Source organism: Gorilla gorilla, chromosome 6 (genome assembly GCF_029281585.2).
Source record: "Gorilla gorilla gorilla isolate KB3781 chromosome 6, NHGRI_mGorGor1-v2.1_pri, whole genome shotgun sequence".
NCBI classification, from domain to species: Eukaryota; Metazoa; Chordata; class Mammalia; order Primates; family Hominidae; genus Gorilla; species Gorilla gorilla.
In genome coordinates this window covers 160,048,929-160,067,823 of record NC_073230.2, presented here as the reverse complement: position 1 = coordinate 160,067,823, position 18,895 = coordinate 160,048,929, and the positions used below count along the sequence as shown (strand labels likewise).

Here is an 18,895-nt window from a genome sequence, read left to right as displayed (position 1 = left end):
AAGTCTAAATTTCTCTGTCCCTGAGGATGTGGCAGGGTAGAAGGGGGCTCCCAGGCCAGAGAATGGATGGGTCACTCCTGTGTCCTGAGAGAGGACAGAGCACCAGTTCCACAAACCACCGTCACAGCCCTTGGGCGGGCAGACAAGTGGGCTGTGGGAACCCCAGCCAGGCGGGCGGAGATGTCGGGATAATTTAGCAGGTGGCCTCGTTACTCCCAGATCTGTCGCCATGGTAACCTGGTTTTTTCTTTAAAAAATGTACAGTGCCAAGAGGAGGAAGATGGCTGACAAAATCCTCCCTCAAAGGGTGAGTGCCTTTCACAGCAGCCCCCAACCCACCCCCCACCCTTTGCTGCTCCGCCCTCCCCTCCCCCCTCAGAAGCAGAGCTTCAGCGTCACAGTCACTTTCACTTTTTGTTTAAAAAAGCTCATTAATAAGTGAGGCTCCGCAGGCCAGAGGGAGGGGGTAAGGTGGAGGGAAGCAGCAGAGCCACTGGGGCCAGAACACAGGGGCCTGTCAGGGGGTTTGATCCAAGTGGTACTAAGACATAGAGCTGTGGGACCAGGAGGGGGCAAGAGCTAGGGGATCAGAAGCTGCCAGGCAGAATGAAGGGGATAGAAGGTGGCCAGAGATCCTGAGCATCCTAAAGAGACCCAGGTCCAGCTGGGTATGGGGACAGCACAGTTGGGACAGGTGTGGGGGCTGAGCAAGGTGCCAGCAGAGAAGAAAGCACCGCTGTCCAACTGTCTCAGGGATTGAGCCCCTACTAGGCACTTTGCAGGGGCCCAGGGGAAGCCCAGCGGGCATATGATATGGACAATGACAAGATGAGGAGACTAAAGGCTAGTGCTTGCTGAGCTCCACCGTTGCTACCTCCTCCCTGATGATGAAACACAAGGCACTTCCTAAAGGGAGAAGCAATTGTTATCCCTACACAGCAAGGCCCCTACTGCTGGATAATGGCATCCTGGGGAGAGGTCCTGTTCCCACTGTCAAAGCTACATGCCCAAAAGTAGGATGGCTCCCCTGACATCTTTTGTACCCTAGGATTGCACAACATGCATACTTTCCATGGTACAACCCTGGACTTGAGCCTCTGACTCCTGCCCTGCTCCTCCTTCTCCAGATTCGGGAGCTGGTCCCCGAGTCCCAGGCTTACATGGACCTCTTGGCATTTGAGAGGAAACTGGATCAAACCATCATGCGGAAGCGGGTGGACATCCAGGAGGCTCTGAAGAGGCCCATGAAGGTGCCTTAGTTCGGGGGTAGGAAGGGGACTCTAGAGTCGCGTGACCAGGATGGGGAAGCAGGGTGGTCGGGGTGGGAGCACACAGCATTCGCCCGGTTCTGCACTCTATTTCTACAGCAAAAGCGGAAGCTGCGACTCTATATCTCCAACACTTTTAACCCTGCAAAGCCTGATGCTGAGGATTCCGACGGCAGCATTGCCTCCTGGGAGCTACGGGTGGAGGGGAAGCTCCTGGATGATGTACGTCCCGGCCCAGGTCTCTCCAGGTGTCCTGGGGTGGGCATGGGCTGCACTGAGAACAGAACAAGGTGTCTGCACTAAGGGCTAGGGAGTCAGCCCAGGCTGGGTGGGGGGGCAGGCCTAGAGACATTCCAAGTGCAGAGGATTTCATCTAAGCCCACTGCCCTGTCTGCTGCCAACTTGGCCTCCTTCTGCTCCTCCCACCTCATCCCTGTTCTGCCCCCATGGTCCCTGTTGCTCTCCCACAGCCCAGCAAACAGAAGCGGAAGTTCTCTTCTTTCTTCAAGAGTTTGGTCATCGAGCTGGACAAAGATCTTTATGGCCCTGACAACCACCTCGTTGAGGTAAGACCAAGAGCCCCTCCGCCCTTGAATTGCCACCCTCCCACAGGCCAGAATCCCTGAAGAACCAGCACAGATTTGGGTCAGGGACCACCCTAGAGTCCTGGGCCCCACCACTCCAGATGGGCCTTTGGGAGACACAGCTCCTCTCTCCTGGACAGTGGCATCGGACACCCACGACCCAGGAGACGGATGGCTTCCAGGTGAAACGGCCTGGGGACCTGAGTGTGCGCTGCACGCTGCTCCTCATGCTGGACTACCAGGTCTGCACCTGCCATGCTGCCCCGTACACGCCACACAAGGCCCTCAGGGCAGGGCTAGGTCCCAAAGTGGTGCATCTTGAGAGACCTCCTTCCCCTCCCAAACCTATCCTTCCCCAGGGGCATGTTTCCTCAATCAACACATCCCCCTAGTCCTGAATGGCCTGGCCCTGGGCTCCTTCCTTTCTCTCCCCTTGGTCTAACTTTCACAGTCCCCTTTTCCCAGCCTCCCCAGTTCAAACTGGATCCCCGCCTAGCCCGGCTGCTGGGGCTGCACACACAGAGCCGCTCAGCCATCGTCCAGGCCCTGTGGCAGTATGTGAAGACCAACAGGCTGCAGGACTCCCATGACAAGGAATACATCAATGGGGACAAGTATTTCCAGCAGGTAACCTCTCTCCTGAACCCTGGGATCTGGGGAGCAGGCGGAGTTCTCCAGCAGGGGAAGTACCTCTACCAAGGTAACTACCACCCCTCCCTTCTAGATTCCTGAGTAGCAGAAGCAGTACACAGTCATGGTCTTGGAGCCAAGAGACCGACCAGGATTCTAGTTCAGGCCCTACTGTGGATTAGCTCTGTGCTGCAGCCAATCCATGTTAGCCCCCCCAAGTTAGGAAGACCTGGAAACCCTACAAAGCCAACCGCTTTCTGGAATGTAATATTCTTGGCACTTGGAGTTAGGATCCCCAGGTTCTAGTCCTGAGTCTGGACTCTGGGTAAGTGACTCAGCGATTCTGAACCTTGTTTCCTTATCTTTGAAGTGGAGTGACAATACCTGTCCTATCTACTCTCCTGGGCAGTTAGGAAAATCAAATTGCTGCAAAAGTGATTGAGCAAAATTCCACCAAAACAGAGAATATTCTTATTAATGCATTTAAAAATAAATACAGCAGATAAACCTGAGGAGTAAAAATAGCAGTTGATATTTATTGGGCACTTACCATGTGCCAGGCACTGTCCCAAGCACTTTATGTGTATTAGTTCACTGACTTCTCACGGCAGCCCTGGGAGATAGGTATTCTTTTCATCCCCACTCTAGAGATGAAGACACTGAGCCCTGAGGTGTTAACTTGCTCCAGGTTGCATAGTAAGTGGCAGAGGCAGGACTGATACATAAGCAGGCTGACCCAGGGCCCGCACTCTCAACCCCTGCCCCACACTGACCCACCCCCTACCTTGTCAGCCATACCGGTGGCTCCACCACCAGACCAGCCCACCCCAATCCCATCCCCATGCGCACTGAGGAATCAGACTTCCTCTCAGCTTCTTGTGGCCTTTCTAGAACAAAAGGATCTACAACTGCATGATGATCTCTTCAAGAAGAGTGATCTCTCTCTCCCCAATTGTCCTGCTTCAGATTTTTGATTGTCCCCGGCTGAAGTTTTCTGAGATTCCCCAGCGCCTCACAGCCCTGCTATTGCCCCCTGACCCAATTGTCATCAACCATGTCATCAGGTGAGGTGGCCCCAGCTTGCTTCTCAGACCAGGGAATGATCTCGTTCCTGCCTTCCCTGCCCCTCCCTCTCCTCCCACTCCCATCTCTTCTCCCTCCCTGTTGGATCTGCCCCAGCCCCGGGGCCCTGGGGCCTGTATGGGGGCATCGTGGACACGAAGGGCTGGACTTCCCTGGCAGCGTGGACCCTTCAGACCAGAAGAAGACGGCGTGCTATGACATTGACGTGGAGGTGGAGGAGCCATTAAAGGGGCAGATGAGCAGCTTCCTCCTGTCCACGGCCAACCAGCAGGAGATCAGTGCTCTGGACAGTAAGGTGGGGCCCAAGCCCAGAGCTGGAGTGGGACATTAACCCAGAGATGATAGAGGAGACTTTTCTGAGACCAGGGTGTGGTTGCAGATGAGCAGTCTGGGTTAAATTAAAAAAAAAAAAAAGAGACCAGACTCTGGGCCAATGGGACACACATGGCCCTTCCATGCTGCTTGGAGCTGAACCTCATTCCAAGTTTAGTTCTGCCCATCCCCTCCTCCCCTGGGACTTCAGAGAAATCAGGGGCTCTGAGGGGTTGTCCTTCACAGAAGAAACCCCCTCTCCCTCCCCTTCCCACCCGCTTCCTTTCCCCTCGTCTCCCACATCACCAAAGCCAGGTGGAAAGCATCTATCTTTCTACCTGCAGATCCATGAGACGATTGAGTCCATAAACCAGCTCAAGATCCAGAGGGACTTCATGCTAAGCTTCTCCAGAGACCCCAAAGGCTATGTCCAAGACCTGCTCCGCTCCCAGAGCCGGGACCTCAAGGTGAAGAGGGAGACTCAGGGAGTACTGGAGTGGAAGACAAGCACAGCGGGAAAGAGAGTAAACGTTGTACTCCAGGGGCAGGTGAGGGGATTCAGGGCTCAGGGCTCACCCCACGCTCCCTCCCAGGTGATGACAGATGTAGCCGGCAACCCCGAAGAGGAGCGCCGGGCTGAGTTCTACCACCAGCCCTGGTCCCAGGAGGCCGTCAGTCGCTACTTCTACTGCAAGGTATGCAGGGACCCTTGCCCTGAGGCTTCCCCATCCTCAACTCCAAGAGAAACCTCCCTGTTCAGCTTGTGGGCAGCCCTCGCAGCTCCCCACAGTAAAGCTTCACCACACTGCCTCACCATGCAATGGCCCTCCCTGCTCCCAGATGCTCTTTCAGGGCAGGCGGTGTCAGTAGGTGGGATTCTCCTGATCACTCACCAGAACACTGACACCTGCTCCTGTTCTCACTTCCTCTAAAGATCCAGCAGCGCAGGCAGGAGCTGGAGCAGTCGCTGGTTGTGCGCAACACCTAGGAGCCCAAAAATAAGCAGCACGACGGAACTTTCAGCCGTGTCCCGGGCCCCAGCATTTTGCCCCGGGCTCCAGCATCACTCCTCTGCCACCTTGGGGTGTGGGGCTGGATTAAAAGTCATTCATCTGACAGCAGCCGTGTGGTCATTGGAAACTGGGGAGGGGAGGGGGAGGGAAGAAGGTGGGGAGGCAGTGGGTCCCTCGGGACGACTCCCCATACCCTTCCCTTGGATTCTTCTCCTTACTCAATTTTCCCTAGACCTAAAAACAGTTTGGCAGAAGACATGTTTAATAACATTTTCATATTTAAAAAATACAGCAACAATTCTCTATCTGTCCACCATCTTGCCTTGCCCTTCCTGGGGCTGAGGCAGACAAAGGAAAGGTAAGGAGGTTAGGGCCCCCAGGCAGGCTAAGTGCTATTGGCCTGCTCCTGCTCAAAGAGAGCCATAGCCAGCTGGGCACGGCCCCCTAGCCCCTCCAGGTTGCTGAGGCGGCAGCGGTGGTAGAGTTCCTCACTGAGCCGTGGGCTGCAGTCCCGCAGGGAGAACTTCTGCACCAGCCCTGGCTCTACGGCCCGAAAGAGGTGGAGCCCTGAGAACCGGAGGAAAACATCCATCACCTCCAGCCCCTCCAGGGCTTCCTCCTCTTCCTGGCCTGCCAGTTCACCTGCCAGCCGGGCTCGGGCCGCCAGGTAGTCAGCGTTGTAGAAGCAGCCCTCCGCAGAAGCCTGCCGGTCAAATCTCCCCCCTATAGGAGCCCCCCGGGAGGGGTCAGCACCAGGAGGGGAGGGGGGGTCAGGGCCAGCCCCCGGGGGCCCTGGGGGTGATCTCTGTGGTGACAGGGCAGGATTGAACTCCTGGAAATGGACTGGAAAGAAGGCCTGCCAGCCAGAGATGGCATTCATGCGACAGCGGTTGAGGACTTCGGGCCCAGGCCTTGTCCACACGGTGGTAAGGAAGAAGAGAGTGTCCACAGGGTGCTTCTTCGAGACCACATCCATGAGTCGCACCTGGGAAGGGGCCTCTGCTCGCACAGCGAGCCAGGCCAGCCTCGTCCCAGGGTACCGTCGCTCTAACTCAGCTGCTGCAGCCTTCACCCCAAGAAATGGGTCTGGAGCTCCACGGCCACCTTCTCGTGGCCCGTAGACCAGCAACAGGGTGAGCAATGCATGTTCTCGTGGCTCCAGGACATTGGCTGCAAAGGCCTCGAGGAAAGCCGGGGCTGCAGCAGCTTCAGCCACCAGGAGTGGCAGCACCAGCTGCACTCGGGTGGCCTCAGTGACATAGGGCATAGGTAGGATTTCCACCCGGCTCAGTGGCCGCAGCAGGCTGACCCTGCGAGCTAGGGCCCGCCGGTGCCCACGCTGTGTCACACATTCCAACAGCAGGTCCAGGGTGTACTCCATGCCCCGTGCTGGGTCGAAGCGCCGATAGCCGTTGAGCAGTCGCTGCTTCTGGAAGCGCAGGCGGGGCTGATAGCGCCGATTGAGCTGCTCCAGGGCAGTCTCCAACGCATCACCCACGTCCGCCCTGCTAGCCCCCTGTAGTGGGCACTTGGGAGCCCCATCTGCACAGGAGAAGGTGTGCTGCTCTGTGAAGTAGTCCCAGCCCAGCACCTCAAAGCGAGAGTGTGGTGTGAAAGGAGCAGGGAGCCCAACGGGCCAGCTCAGCCCTGCCTCCCCTTCGGGGGTCAGCACGGTCAGGTTCCGGATCTGAGCCTGGGTTGGAGGGAATGCACCTCACATTAGTGCCAGCTCCAGGATCCTACCCAGCTCCAGCTGCCTGGGCTCTGAGATTCAAACAGCTGAGCTCTGTCCTAACTCCATCAACACTTAGTGAGGGGTCCCTTGCTAATCACTGAATCCCTTGTACGTTATTCTTCACCTCTAAAATGCAGATGGAATAGGAATCATACCTTACACAAATGCCATGAGAAGGAGGTGGAAAATGTGCTTTTTGCACAGGTAAAAGTATCTTGAAATAGAAGCTCAACAGCCTTTCTCTCCTATACCCAAAGGACTCACATCCTCTTCATAATCACACCCTTGTTTTCATCTATACTCCACCCCTGCCAAGCCTGACATTCAACTTGAGAATTCTCCCTTCTACCCTTGGGCTTTCTTGGGACAGTTCTAGAAGTAAAGAAACTTCAGAGTTTTTGCCTCCTCAGTGGACAGGCACTATTGAGGAGGAGCTAAAACTATTCTGTCTGAACACTGTGCGGAGCTTCCTGATCCTCAGAGTCTACTTGCAAACCCCTTTAGCTGCATTCAAGTTGTGCTGGGAGCTTACCTTATGATTGCTTTGGACCCCCAAAGACCTTTGTCCCTGTAGTTGCTTTAAATTTAAGTATGGTCGGCCTCTTCCTGCCCTGCCATTATACAGGGCCTAGCCCAGCCCCACTGCCAGCTGCTCGTTCATTGCACGCCTGGACATCTCAGGCTCTCTCTGACCCTCTGACTGCGGTCCTCTGCCCACCTGCTCCTCTTCAGCTCACCTGCAGTTGTTCTATTTCACTGTAAGCCCGCTCCAACTCCAGAGCGCTGAAGCGTTTGTGGAGCCGGTACATGAGGGTACCTTCGGAGACAGGGTGCACGGCGAAGGCACTCAGGAAAGCTGAGCTCCCTTCCTTCTCAGGGTCCCTATTTTTGGCCAGTTCAAATGAGCGATACTGCTGCCCCTAGAGGGACAATCAGACCAATCAATGACACACACAAGAGCTGCCAGTCCCAAACCGCCCTTAACCATACTCAGTGTTCACATCTGTTAGCACTGCTGCGTTAGAACAGAGGACAGAAGAGGCACCCTTTCCAGCACCTCGCTTAACCCCAGTTCTTTCACTGCCCACATTTTGGAAAGTAGAAAGCAAGTAGGCAACTAAGGACACTCTAGGCTACTCTCAGTGCATTGCTTACGGGCTAGCCCTGCTCTGCAAGGAGCCATCACAGAAATAACATATTAAAAATAATAATAATGATACTTTCTTCCCCCAAAGATTCCCATTGTTCTTCAAGGGAATGAATGACACAAGCCAGAAAATCCTCCCAATACTTTGGTTTGAGAGGATGAGCCACCTCTGGGTTCTTCCACTCTTCTCCAGCACAAGAAACAGGGCAGCTCTCTGGGCTGGAAAAGTGATCACCTCACTTCTCTGGGGACTAGCCATCTCTAAGACATGCCCACACTGCCATAACTGAAGTGTGGATGTCGGGGGAGGTGTGGAGGGCAGGGGGGCAGGGGAGAAGGACTGCTGAGTAGGAGCACCCTTTGGTCTTGCTTAATGGGTTCCTAACAAGATACTACTTTTGATAGCCCCAGGTTCTCAGATTGCCAAAGATGAGCAACGGAGGGCCCACAGAGCGGCCAGTGGCCAGGAAGGGGGAACAATGGCCTCTAAGGTGCTGCTGGGAGGAAGGCCAATCACTCATCCCCCACTAGCTTATCAGGGACTGGGACTGACTTGAAAGAGCTGTCACCTGGTGCTGTGAGACACAACCGACGCCCAGAGAGTCAATAAGGCAGCGTCCAAGCCACTCGTCAGGACGGGCACTGAGAATGTCTCCTCGGCAGCCATCCAGATGTGGCCGCAGACGAAGCAGGAGACTCCGTGACAACAGGTAGCCAAAGCCCCCATGACAGTACCGGGCCTGCTCGCCTGCGCCAATGAACTCCTCTGCCCGGCCTAAGTACAGGTCTTGGTTGATGCTGAGGTGGCCAGCAAGGGCTGCCAGGCGGGGGGCCTGCACATATGTGTCATCCTGCATGATGAAGAACCAGTCGTAGTCGGCCCCAAAGTGTGTGTGAAGGTGGCGCAGGGTCTCTGACATGAGCCAGGCGGGCCGCTCATCCCCATGAGACACCACCTGCATCCCTGCTGGAGCCCGGGCCCCCCGCTGCCCAGTGAAGTAGAGTAACCGAGGGAAGTGATGGGCCACCGTACGGTTCACAGCCACGGCCAAAGTGGACAGTGTAGCTCGGGAGGTCAGGACAGCCACCAGCAACCGCTCACGGGAGCCCAGCTCTGTCTGGATGTACCGAGTCCTGTGGAAAGACCAGTGTGCCAGGGGTCAACTCCCTAATCTTTAGGAACCCAGCTTGTTCAGAATATACATCCCCCTCTAGGAGTGAGTTGGGGCTGAGAAGGGAGAAACTTCCTTCCTTGTCAATATTAATTAGGTACTGAACTGAGTATCCACTAAGTAGCTGACACTGGAATTGATTTGGGAGGGGAGGGAGTCTACCAAGGATAGATTAGGTAGGTTAGATGCAATTCCTACTCTGTTCAAGAACATCAAACCCTGGCTGGGCACGGTAGCTCACGCCTGTAATCCCAGCACTTTGGGAGGCCAAGGCAGGTGGATCACCTGAGGTCAGGAGTTCAAGACCAGCCTGATCAACATGGAGAAACCTCGTGTCTACTAAAAATACAAAATTAGCTGGGCGTGGTGGTGTGCACCTGTAATACCAGCTACTCGCAAGGCTGAGGCAGGAAAATCACTTGAACCTGGGAGGCAGAGGTTGCAGTGAGCCGATATCGCACCATTGCACTCCAGCCTGGGCGACGAGAGCAAGACTCCGTCTCAAAACAAAACAAAAACAAACAAAAAACATCGAACCCTAATTTAACACCAATGAATGTGAGACTTTCTAAGACCTGAGAAGGAGGGAAAAAACAGAAAGAAACCATGATGGAAAATAAGTCAGAATTGCTCCAAGTCGCCCGACGCCGATTGCCGATGGAAAGGCAGAGGCAAGGATTTACACCAGCCCAAAACAGGGCCAGTGTCTGGGGACTATGCACACACGTTGCTCTCACCTGAGCACCTTCTTGTAGGGCTTGTTGGGGTCCCTGTAGTAGGGGACAATCCGGGGTTTGAAGTCTTCATCACTTTGGTCTAGCCGAGCTCTCGAATCTGGATTCTGTGGCCCTCCTCGCTCCCCTACAGCCTCGACACAGGGATCTTCTCCCTCCCCCTGGATCCAGGAAACCCGCAGGAGGCTCAGGCTGCACCCCAGAGACAGCCCTAAGATGAGGGGAAGCGCTGGCCGCAGCAGAGCCAACAGGGAGCTCAGTCGCATGGTGGTAGGCCCTGCCAGGTGGGTGCCCCAGGGGCACAGCCTCAAGGATCAATGGATTGATGGGCACCACGCCTGTAGTAGGCTTTCAGTTTTAACCAGAGAACCTGGGGTCAATGAGGCCAAAGACAGAGCAAGGCCTGCTGGCTTCCAGGACTAGCATCCCCAAGAAGATTGTCCTGTCTTCACAACTCCTTCTGCCTGCTCTTCAACTGTGAAGGTGTCAGAACTAACCCCCAGCCAAAACGGTAATAAATGAAACAATCAATTTCACTCACACTGGGATTATGGTCTATCTTCCACTAAAAAGAGGAGGAAGTAAAACTCAATACTGCCAAAGCTAACCCAAAAAGGAACACTACACACATCTGCAGACTGGGCCTAAGTCAACAGATGACAGCAAGTGATAAGAGGTAAGGGAAAAGCACACGATCCATCAAAACAACAGCCCCCAACCAGAGGAGCCGGAGCCTGCCTCAGTGGGCCTTTCCGGAAGAATGCCTGCCTCTGGCATCGGTCCTCAGGCGGGCTACTGAAGGGACTGCTGAGCCACTGCGGCAGGCCCGGTGGGCACAAGGGAAGGGGCCAGAGCCTCTTTCTACTCTGCTCCCCGTGTTTGAGAAGACGCAACGGCTACAGGAACCCCTCCTCCCACTCAGGAGCGGTCTGGAGCCACTCGCATGGCACACATAAGTTCTGCCCACCCGAGTGAGGTAGATCGGTGACTCAGCACTGACAGCCTCTCGGGAGCGCCATGGCCGATGGAGCCATCTTGCAGGGCATTCTCCTCGGAACCCCAGCTGCTGAGGAGACAGCAGGCGGGGACTGGAACTCTTACTGTGTGCGAGCGATTCGGTACCTGGTTTTACCAGGGCCCCAGGGGCCAAATGAAGCAAACCAAAAGCAAAGAGAGAGCACAAGCAGCAACTAGAGACAATGCCAGGGTCCTGGGAACGCAAACAGAAACGCGGCCAGCTTCCGACAGGACCCCTGCCAGGGGCCCACAGCCCCTGCGCTACCTCTCGGCGATCAGAGACCAAGTCTAGCCCTAGAACGAAGGCCCGACGCGAGTCTTCGCCGTTCGTCTCAAAACAGAAATAAACTGGCCACGTCACCAGGCTGCTGAGAAGGGGGCTCGGGAGACCAGCTCGGGTCGTTCTGCGAGGCGGGGTCGGAGGTCGCGGCTGGGAGACTGGGGCACAGACCTCGTTCTCAGGCCAGTCGGCGGGAGCGGAGGCCGCGCCAGAGACAGCATCGAGGCCTCGAGCGCAGGACCAGGAGGGACGCCCAAGGCCCTCAGGGAGGAGGCCCGGGTTTCAGGGCCGGGGGCCGGCGGACACCGGATAAAGGACGGCCGGGGTCTCCCGGCGTCCCGGGAGGGGGCGGGGCGGAGGCGTGGGGACCAAGAGCGGCGTCCCGCACGCGCCTGGCAGGGAGCAGGGACGGGGAAGGGGGAACAGACCCCAATACCCGCTGAGGCGCCGGCTCCGCCGCTGCAGCCGCTGCCACCTCACAGCCCCTGTCCGCAGCTTCCTCTTCCGCTGCCTGTCAGTCACCCGTCTCTATGGTGACCGCATCCGGCCGCTCGCTCCGCCCGCGCGCTCTCTATGGTCGCTCCCACGGCTTCTCAGCATCGCGCACCTCCTCGGCTGGGATCCGGGCTGCCTGGCCCCAACCGGCCGCCCCCCGATAAGACGCGTTCGCCCCCACATACGCGAATCCAGGCAAATCCAGAGTGGACCAAAGCTGCCCCGTAACTTGGGCTGAACCCCATCTGCCCTGGAAAAAGCATACCCCCACCCTCGAGAGCGCTTTTCTCCCAATTGGCTGTGGAATCCCATCAGCCTTTCAGTTGCCTAAGAAATGTTTGTTGTTTGCCAGGCACGTACGTTCATCTAAGGATGCTAAGTTCCAGGCATCTTCGTGAGTGCTGGGTAAACAAGCGGTGGACGAGATGGGCATGGTCCCTGCTCTCAGGGAACTGAAAGTTGAGGGAGACAGGTAATAAACACGCTTGACATAGCAAGAATAAAACAGGTAGAAATCCCAGTCTGATAAGTACCATTGCAGAAAAGCACAGAGTCCTGTGGAAAAACTAAACAGAAAGTATTAAATTAGACTGGGAATTTGGCAATGCTGAGATCCAAAGGTTCAGGAAAAGTTATCCAGACATGAAGTGGACAGTTTTCCAGGCAAAGAAAAGAGCACCAGAATGTCCTGAGAGAGGAAAGAGATTGGCTTGGAGAAGAACTGGGAAGGCCCAGGGCATCTTTGAGCCTGGTGAGGGGAGAACAGCCCAAGGTAAGGCTGGGGAACAGGGAACAGGTAAAGCATTCAGACCACCACAGTGGTTCCCCAACCAGAATGGCACCCTCCCTAAGGAGCAATTTGGAAATGTTCGGGGCAATTTTGTTGTCAAATGAATGGGGGAGAGGAGCCAAGGAGGCTCCGTGTCTTGCAAGACGGTATCATTGCAAGATGGTATCACACAAGAAAACTGTCCTGATCCCACACAGCTTTCACATGTCCTACTGAATATTCATATAGGTTAAAAAAAAAACTGGTTATAATCATCTGATGTGCCTGTGTCTTATATACAAAAAACAAAGTAATCTTGTAGGGGTGTAAAATGTGCTGAATTTTTTTTTTTTTTTTTTTTTTTTTTTTTTTATTGATCATTCTTGGGTGTTTCTCGCAGAGGGGGATTTGGTAGGGTTACAGGACAATAGTGGAGGGAAGGTCAGCAGATAAGCAAGTGAACAAAGTTCTCTGGTTTCCCTAGGCAGAGGACCCTGCGGCCTTCCGCAGTGTTTGTGTCCCTGGGTACTTGAGATTAGGGAGTGGTGATGGCTCTTAACGAGCATGCTGCCTTCAAGCATCTGTTTAACAAAGCACATCTTGCACCGCCCTTAATCCATTCAACCCTGAGTGGATACAGCACATGTTTCAGAGAGCACAGGGTTGGGGGTAGGGTCACAGATCAACAGGATCCCAAGGCAGAAGAATTTTTTCTTAGTACAGAACAAAATGAAAAGTCTCCCATGTCTACCTCTTTCTACACAGACACGGCAACCATCCGATTTCTCAATCTTTTCCCCACCTTTCCCCCCTTTCCATTCCACGAAACCGCCATTGTCATCATGACCCGCTCTCAATGAGCTGTTGGGTACACCTCCAAGCCGGGGTGGTGGCCGGGCAGAGGGGCTCCTCACTTCCCAGTAGGGGCGGCCGGGCAGAGGTGCCCCTCACCTCCCGGACGGGGTGGCTGGCCGGGCAGGGGGCTGACCCCCCCCCACCTCCCTCCTGGTCGGGGCGGCTGGCCGGGCAGAGGGGCTCCTCACTTCCCAGTAGGGGCGGCCGGGCAGAGGCGCCCCTCACCTCCCGGATGGGGCGGCTGGCCAGGCGGGGGGCCGAACCCCCACCTCCCTCCCGGACAGGGCGGCAGGCTGGGCAGTGGGCTGACCCCCCCACCTCCCTCCCGGACGGGGCGGCTGGCCAGGCGGGGGGCTGACCCCCCACCTCCCTCCCGGACAGGGTGGCAGGCTGGGCGGTGGGCTGACCCCCCCACCTCCCTCCCGGACGGGGCGGCTGGCCGGGCGGGGGGGGCTCCTCACTTCCCAGTAGGGGCGGCCGGGCAGAGGTGCCCCTCACCTCCCGGACGGGGCGGCTGGCCAGGCGGGGGGTTGACCCCCCCACCTCCCTTCCGGACGGGGTGGCTGGCCGGGCGGGGGGCTGACCCCCCCACCTCCCTCCCGGACAGAGCGGCTGGCCGGGCAGAGGGGCTCCTCACTTCCCAGTAGGGGCGGCCGGGCAGAGGCGCCCCTCACCTCTCGGACCGGGTGGCCGGCCAGGCGGGGGGCCGAACCCCCACCTCCCTCCCGGACAGGGCGGCAGGCTGGGCGGTGGGCTAACCCCCCCACCTCCCTTCCGGACGGGGCGGCTCGCCGGGCGGGGGGCTGGCCCCCCCACCTCCCTCCCGGACGGGGCGGCTGGCCGGGCGGGGGACTGACCCCCCCCACCTCCCTCCTGGACGGGTTGGCTGGCCGGGCGGGGGGCTGACCCCCCCACCTCCCTCCCGGACAGGGTGGCAGGCTGGGCGGTGGGCTGACCCCTCCACCTCCCTCCCGGACGGGGCGGCTGGCCGGGCTGAGGGGCTCCTCACTTCCCAGTAGGGGCGGCCGGGCAGAGGCGCCCCTCACCTCCCGGACGGGGCGGCTTGCTTGGCGGGGGGCTGACCCCCCCACCTCCCTCCCGGACGGGGCGGCTGGCCGGGCTGGGGGGGGCTCCTCACTTCCCAGTAGGGGCGGCCGGGCAGAGGTGCCCCTCACCTCCCGGACGGGGCGGCTGGCCAGGCGGGGGGTTGACCCCCCCACCTCCCTTCCGGACGGGGTGGCTGGCCGGGCGGGGGGCTGACCCCCCCACCTCCCTCCCGGACAGAGCAGCTGGCCGGGCAGAGGGGCTCCTCACTTCCCAGTAGGGGCGGCCGGGCAGAGGCGCCCCTCACCTCTCGGACCGGGTGGCCGGCCAGGCGGGGGCCGAACCCCCACCTCCCTCCTGGACAGGGCGGCAGGCTGGGCGGTGGGCTAACCCCCCCACCTCCCTTCCGGACGGGGCGGCTCGCCGGGCGGGGGGCTGGCCCCCCCACCTCCCTCCTGGACGGGGCGGCTGGCCGGGCGGGGGACTGACCCCCCCCCACCTCCCTCCTGGACGGGTTGGCTGGCCGGGCGGGGGGCTGACCCCCCCACCTCCCTCCCGGACGGAGCGGCTGGCCGGGCAGAGGGGCTCCTCACTTCCCAGTAGGGGTGGCCGGGCAGAGGCGCCCCTCACCTTCCGGACAGGGTGGCTGGCCGGGCGGGGGGCTGATCCCTCCACCTCCCTCCCGGACGGGGTGGCTGGCCGGGTGGGGGGCTGACCCCCCCACCTCCCTCCCGGACGAGGTGGCTGCCGGGCGGAGACGCTCCTCACTTCCCAGACGGGGTGGCTGCTGGGCGGAGGGGCTCCTCACTTCTCGGGCGGGGCGGCTGCCGGGCGGAGGGGCTCCTCACTTCTCAGACGGGGCGGTTGCCAGGCAGAGGGTCTCCTCACTTCTCAGACGGGGCGGCCGGGCAGAGACGCTCCTCACATCCCGGACTGGGCGGCAGGGCAGAGGTGCTCCCCACATCTCAGACGATGGGCGGCCGGGCAGAGACGCTCCTCACTTCCCAGATGTGATGGCGGCTGGGAAGAGGCGCTCCTTGTTTCCTAGATGGAATGACGGCCGGGCAGAGACGCTCCTCACTTTCCAGACTGGGCAGCCAGGCAGAGGGGCTCCTCACATCCCGGACGGTGGGCGGCCAGGCGGAGACGCTCCTCACTTCCCAGACGGGGCGGCAGCCGGGCAGAGGCTGCAATCTCGGCACTTTGGGAGGCCAAGGCAGGCGGCTGGGAGGTGGTTGTAGCGGGCCAAGATCACGCCACTGCACTCCAGCCTGGGCACCATTGAGCACTGAGTTAACCAGACTCTGTCTGCAATCCCGGCACCTCGGGAGGCCGAGGCTGGCAGATCACTCGCGGTTAGGAGCTGGAGACCAGCCCGGCCAACACAGCGAAACCCCGTCTCCACCAAAAAAATACGAAAACCAGTCAGGCGGGGCGGTGCGCGCCTGCAATCGCAGGCACTCGGCAGGCCGAGGCAGGAGAATCAGGCAGGGAGGTTGCAGTGAGCTGAGATGGCAGCAGTACCGTCCAGCTTCGGCTCGGCATCAGAGGGAGACCGTGGAAAGAGGGGAGAGGGAGAGGGAGAGGGAGAGGGAGAGGGAGAGGGAGAGGGAGAGGGAGAGGGAGAGGGAGAGGGAGAGGGAGAGGGAGAGGGAGAGGGAGAGGGAGAGGGAGAGGGAGAGGGAGAGGGAGAGGGAGAGGGAGAGGGAGAGGGAGAGGGAGAGGGAGAGGGAGAGGGAGAGGGAGAGGGAGAGGGAGAGGGAGAGGGAGAGGGAGAGGGAGAGGGAGAGGGAGAGGGAGAGGGAGAGGGAGAGGGAGCAATGTGCTGAATTTTTAAGGAATGTAACCACCATGTTAACAGAAGGAAGATTATACTTTGTTGTGTTCAGGAATTTATTAGGAATTACTCACCATTTTGGAGAACTGGGTCACTGATAGCAGTGTTATTCATAGCGTTCAGTCTGCATGTCACATTCAAGGTGCTCCTATGCATAACTACTAGCATCTGACTATTCTTTCTAGCATACTGAAAAGTATTATCTTATTATAAAGGATTTCCTTTTATTCTTTCTGCTTTGGTTCAGACACTATAATTTTTTTTGAAATTATGTATGTAGTTAGGCTATACTATCTATAAACTTCATTTCACAATAGTAAATAGGGAGTTATAAAAATGTTATTAAAATGGAACATTGGGGCTGGTAAAGTTAAGAACCACTCAAGAATATCTTGTATGTATATCTTATAGATACCATTCTAGGAGTATATAAGATAGAACTCACTGATATTGCCTACCAGCACCTGTTATCCCTGTTTTAGTCTCATCCTTAGACTGCAACTGAATCTGTTCTCATCAGCTGGCACATGATAGGTTGTAAATGACTTGTTGGAAGAGACTCTGGGAAACAGCAGATACACTTAGCTCAAGGTCAGAAGATTTCTAGACCAGCGCTGTCCAGTAGAAATCTAGTGCAAGCCACAAATGTGAGCCATATATGTTGTTTAAAATTTTTTAGTAACCACATTTTTTAGAGTTAAAAAAGGTAAAATTAATTTTAATATTTTATTGTATTATTAGATATATCCCAATCATTTCAACATGGAGTCAATATGAAAAATTATTGATGAGATACTTTACATTCTTTTTTTATATGGAATATTTGAAATCTGATGTGTATTTTACACTTAACAGCAAATCTCAATTCAGACTAGCCATATTTCAAGTGCTCCATAGCCACATATGGCCAGAGGCTACCATACTGAACACTGCAGGTCCAGATCCTTTTCAGTTACTAAGTTCCTAGGTAATTCTCCAAGAGGCATTTCCTTCCTTGGGTCTCCGTTTCTTCATAATTTAAACAGAGTCTAAGCCAAATGTTCTTGTTTCCAGCACTGACCTTCTGTGATTTTTTTCAAATTTAGCCAGTCCCTTTCTCCTCTCTCTTTACTCACCTCCTTTTCTCCCCCATTTTCCCATTTCTCTTTCCCTATTTCTTCTCCCCTCATCCCGAGTTCTTTTCTCTGGCTAAACCCAGGGCAGGGTGGGCAGGGGGAGTGATGGTGGCTCACACCTGTAATACCAGCATTTCAGAAGGTCGAGGCAGGAGGATCTCTTGAGCCCAGGAGTTTGAGACCAGCCTGGGCAACATAGGAAGGCACCATCTCTATGTAAAATTTAAAAACTGTAGCCAGGTGCAGTGGCTCATGCCTGGAATTGTAATCCCAGCACTTTGGGAAGCCAAAGTGGGCAGATCGTTTGAACCCAGGAGTTCCAGACCAGCCTGGGCAACATGGCAAAACCTCATCTCTGAAAAAAACACAAAAATTAGCCAGGCATGGTGGTGCTTGCCTGTAGTCCCAGCTACTTGGGAGGCCAACGTGGGAGGATCGCTTGAGTCCAGGAGGTCGAGGTTGCAGTGAGCCATGATCGTGCCACTGAACTCCAGCCTAGGCAACAGAGCTGCCCAGAGCTGCTTGTCACCTTAGTTTCCTGATCTGTAAAATGGTAATAATCCTCACCTCGGAGTTTGTTGGCGGCGGGGAGTTTAATGTGATGGCATAAATGAAAAAGCATAATAAATATTGTTATCTGTAACCACACATTTTTAAACGAGGATGGGAAAGGAGAAGCATATTTCTCCCAGGAGGCACAGGCGCCTGAAGCTGTTTCTTTGTTGTGTTTTGTTTTTTGAGACAGAGTCTTGCTCTGTCGCCCAGGTGGGAGCGCAGTGGTACGATCTCAGCTTGCTGCAGCCTTGACCTTCTGGGTAACTGGGACCGCAGTTATGCGCTACCACGCCCGGCTAATTTTTGTATTTTTTTAATAGAGATAGGGCTTCGCCATGTTGCCAAGGCTGGTCTTGAACTCCTGAGCTCAAAAGATCCACCTGCCTCCACCTCCCAAAGTGCTGGGAATACAGTCATGAGCCATCACACCCAGCCAAATGAGTGCTTTTTATGTGATCCACAATCATAAATAACTCTTTTTTTTTTTTTTGAGATGGAGTCTCGCTCTGTTGCCCAGGCTGGAGTGCAGTGGCGTGATCTCGGCACACTCCAAGTTCCGCTTCCCAGGTTCACGACATTCTCCTGCCTCAGCCTCCAGAGTAGCTGGGACTACAGGTGCCCACCACCATGCCTGGCTAATTTTTTGTATTTTTAGTAGAGACGGGGTTTTACCGTGTTAGCCAGGATGGTCTCGATCTCCTGACCTCGTGATCCGCCGGCCTCGGCCTCCCAAAGTGCTGGGATTACAGGCGTGAGCCACCGTGCCCGGCCCATAAATAACTCTTTTGCTTCATACAGAAGGGTTTTGCAGTCATTTAACTGTATTCTTTTTGTAACTATATTCCCATTTTACAGAGGAGAACATGTACTTTGCCCAAGGCCACACAATGAAGCGTAGAACTGGGGTTATGCTCTTAATTATGCTATGCCAAGTGAGGTCTCCACCTAGGTACCCCAGCAACACACGAAAGTCACTTCTTTTAGGGCACTTAATTTCATGGTGTCAAGGTCTGTTTTTTTTGTTTTGTTTTTGTTTTTTTAGAGACAGGGTCTAGTTCTGTCACCCAGTCTGGAGTGCAGTGGTTTGATTATAGCTCACTGCAGCCTTGAACTCCTGGGCTGAAATGATCCTCCCACCACGGCCTTCCAAAGTGCTTGGATTACAGGTGTGAGCCACCACACCCGGCTTGTTTACTTTTCACATGTTCCTTCTTTATTATGAGCTCCCTGAGGTCAGGGAGTGACTTTGC

General features: G+C 56.2%; 2 protein-coding genes and 1 non-coding gene across 6 annotated transcripts in view; 1 reads left to right on the top strand and 2 right to left on the bottom strand.

Moving 5' to 3' along the window:
• Positions 1-4,995, top strand: part of SMARCD3 (SWI/SNF related BAF chromatin remodeling complex subunit D3) — a 38,418-nt gene extending 33,423 nt beyond the window's left edge. For all 3 annotated transcript variants that reach the window (XM_031012917.3, XM_055392420.1, XM_004046508.5), the window contains 11 exons: positions 265-307; positions 1,128-1,250; positions 1,368-1,490; positions 1,739-1,834; positions 1,993-2,094; positions 2,318-2,479; positions 3,449-3,546; positions 3,725-3,860; positions 4,222-4,344; positions 4,471-4,572; positions 4,812-4,995. In XM_031012917.3, coding sequence (XP_030868777.1) covers positions 265-307; positions 1,128-1,250; positions 1,368-1,490; positions 1,739-1,834; positions 1,993-2,094; positions 2,318-2,479; positions 3,449-3,546; positions 3,725-3,860; positions 4,222-4,344; positions 4,471-4,572; positions 4,812-4,865 — 1,162 coding nt within the window. In that variant the 3' untranslated portion in view covers positions 4,866-4,995. The remainder of the gene's footprint in view (positions 1-264; positions 308-1,127; positions 1,251-1,367; positions 1,491-1,738; positions 1,835-1,992; positions 2,095-2,317; positions 2,480-3,448; positions 3,547-3,724; positions 3,861-4,221; positions 4,345-4,470; positions 4,573-4,811) is intronic.
• Positions 4,996-5,134: 139 nt separating this feature from the next.
• CHPF2 (chondroitin polymerizing factor 2) lies at positions 5,135-11,521 on the bottom strand. 2 transcript variants are annotated; one of them, XM_055392418.2, is made up of 4 exons: positions 9,682-11,521; positions 8,342-8,906; positions 7,363-7,545; positions 5,135-6,583 (listed from the first exon to the last, which is right to left on the bottom strand). In XM_055392418.2, exons 1-4 carry the CDS (start codon positions 9,942-9,944, stop codon positions 5,276-5,278), a joined length of 2,319 nt encoding a protein of 772 aa, XP_055248393.1. In that variant the 5' UTR covers positions 9,945-11,521; the 3' UTR covers positions 5,135-5,275. The 2 variants fall into 2 exon arrangements, with proteins under 2 accessions (XP_055248393.1, XP_055248394.1); XM_055392419.2 differs by lacking the exon at positions 7,363-7,545 and having other exon boundaries at positions 9,682-11,504.
• On the bottom strand, positions 5,416-5,528 carry MIR671 (microRNA mir-671). The gene has a single exon (NR_106492.1). It is a non-coding gene; the product is annotated as a microRNA mir-671 (primary transcript).
• Positions 11,522-18,895: the final 7,374 nt, after the last annotated feature.

Coding starts and splice junctions, on each gene's coding strand:
- CHPF2 (XM_055392418.2), bottom strand. CDS start 9,944: ATGCGACTGAGCTCCCTGTTGGCTCTGCTGCGGCCAGCGCTTCCCCTC. Junction 7,546..8,341: donor GTTGTGTCTCACAGCACCAG/GTGACAGCTCTT, acceptor TTGTCCCTCTAG/GGGCAGCAGTATCGCTCATT. Junction 6,584..7,362: donor GTGAAATAGAACAACTGCAG/GTGAGCTGAAGA, acceptor CCTCCAACCCAG/GCTCAGATCCGGAACCTGAC.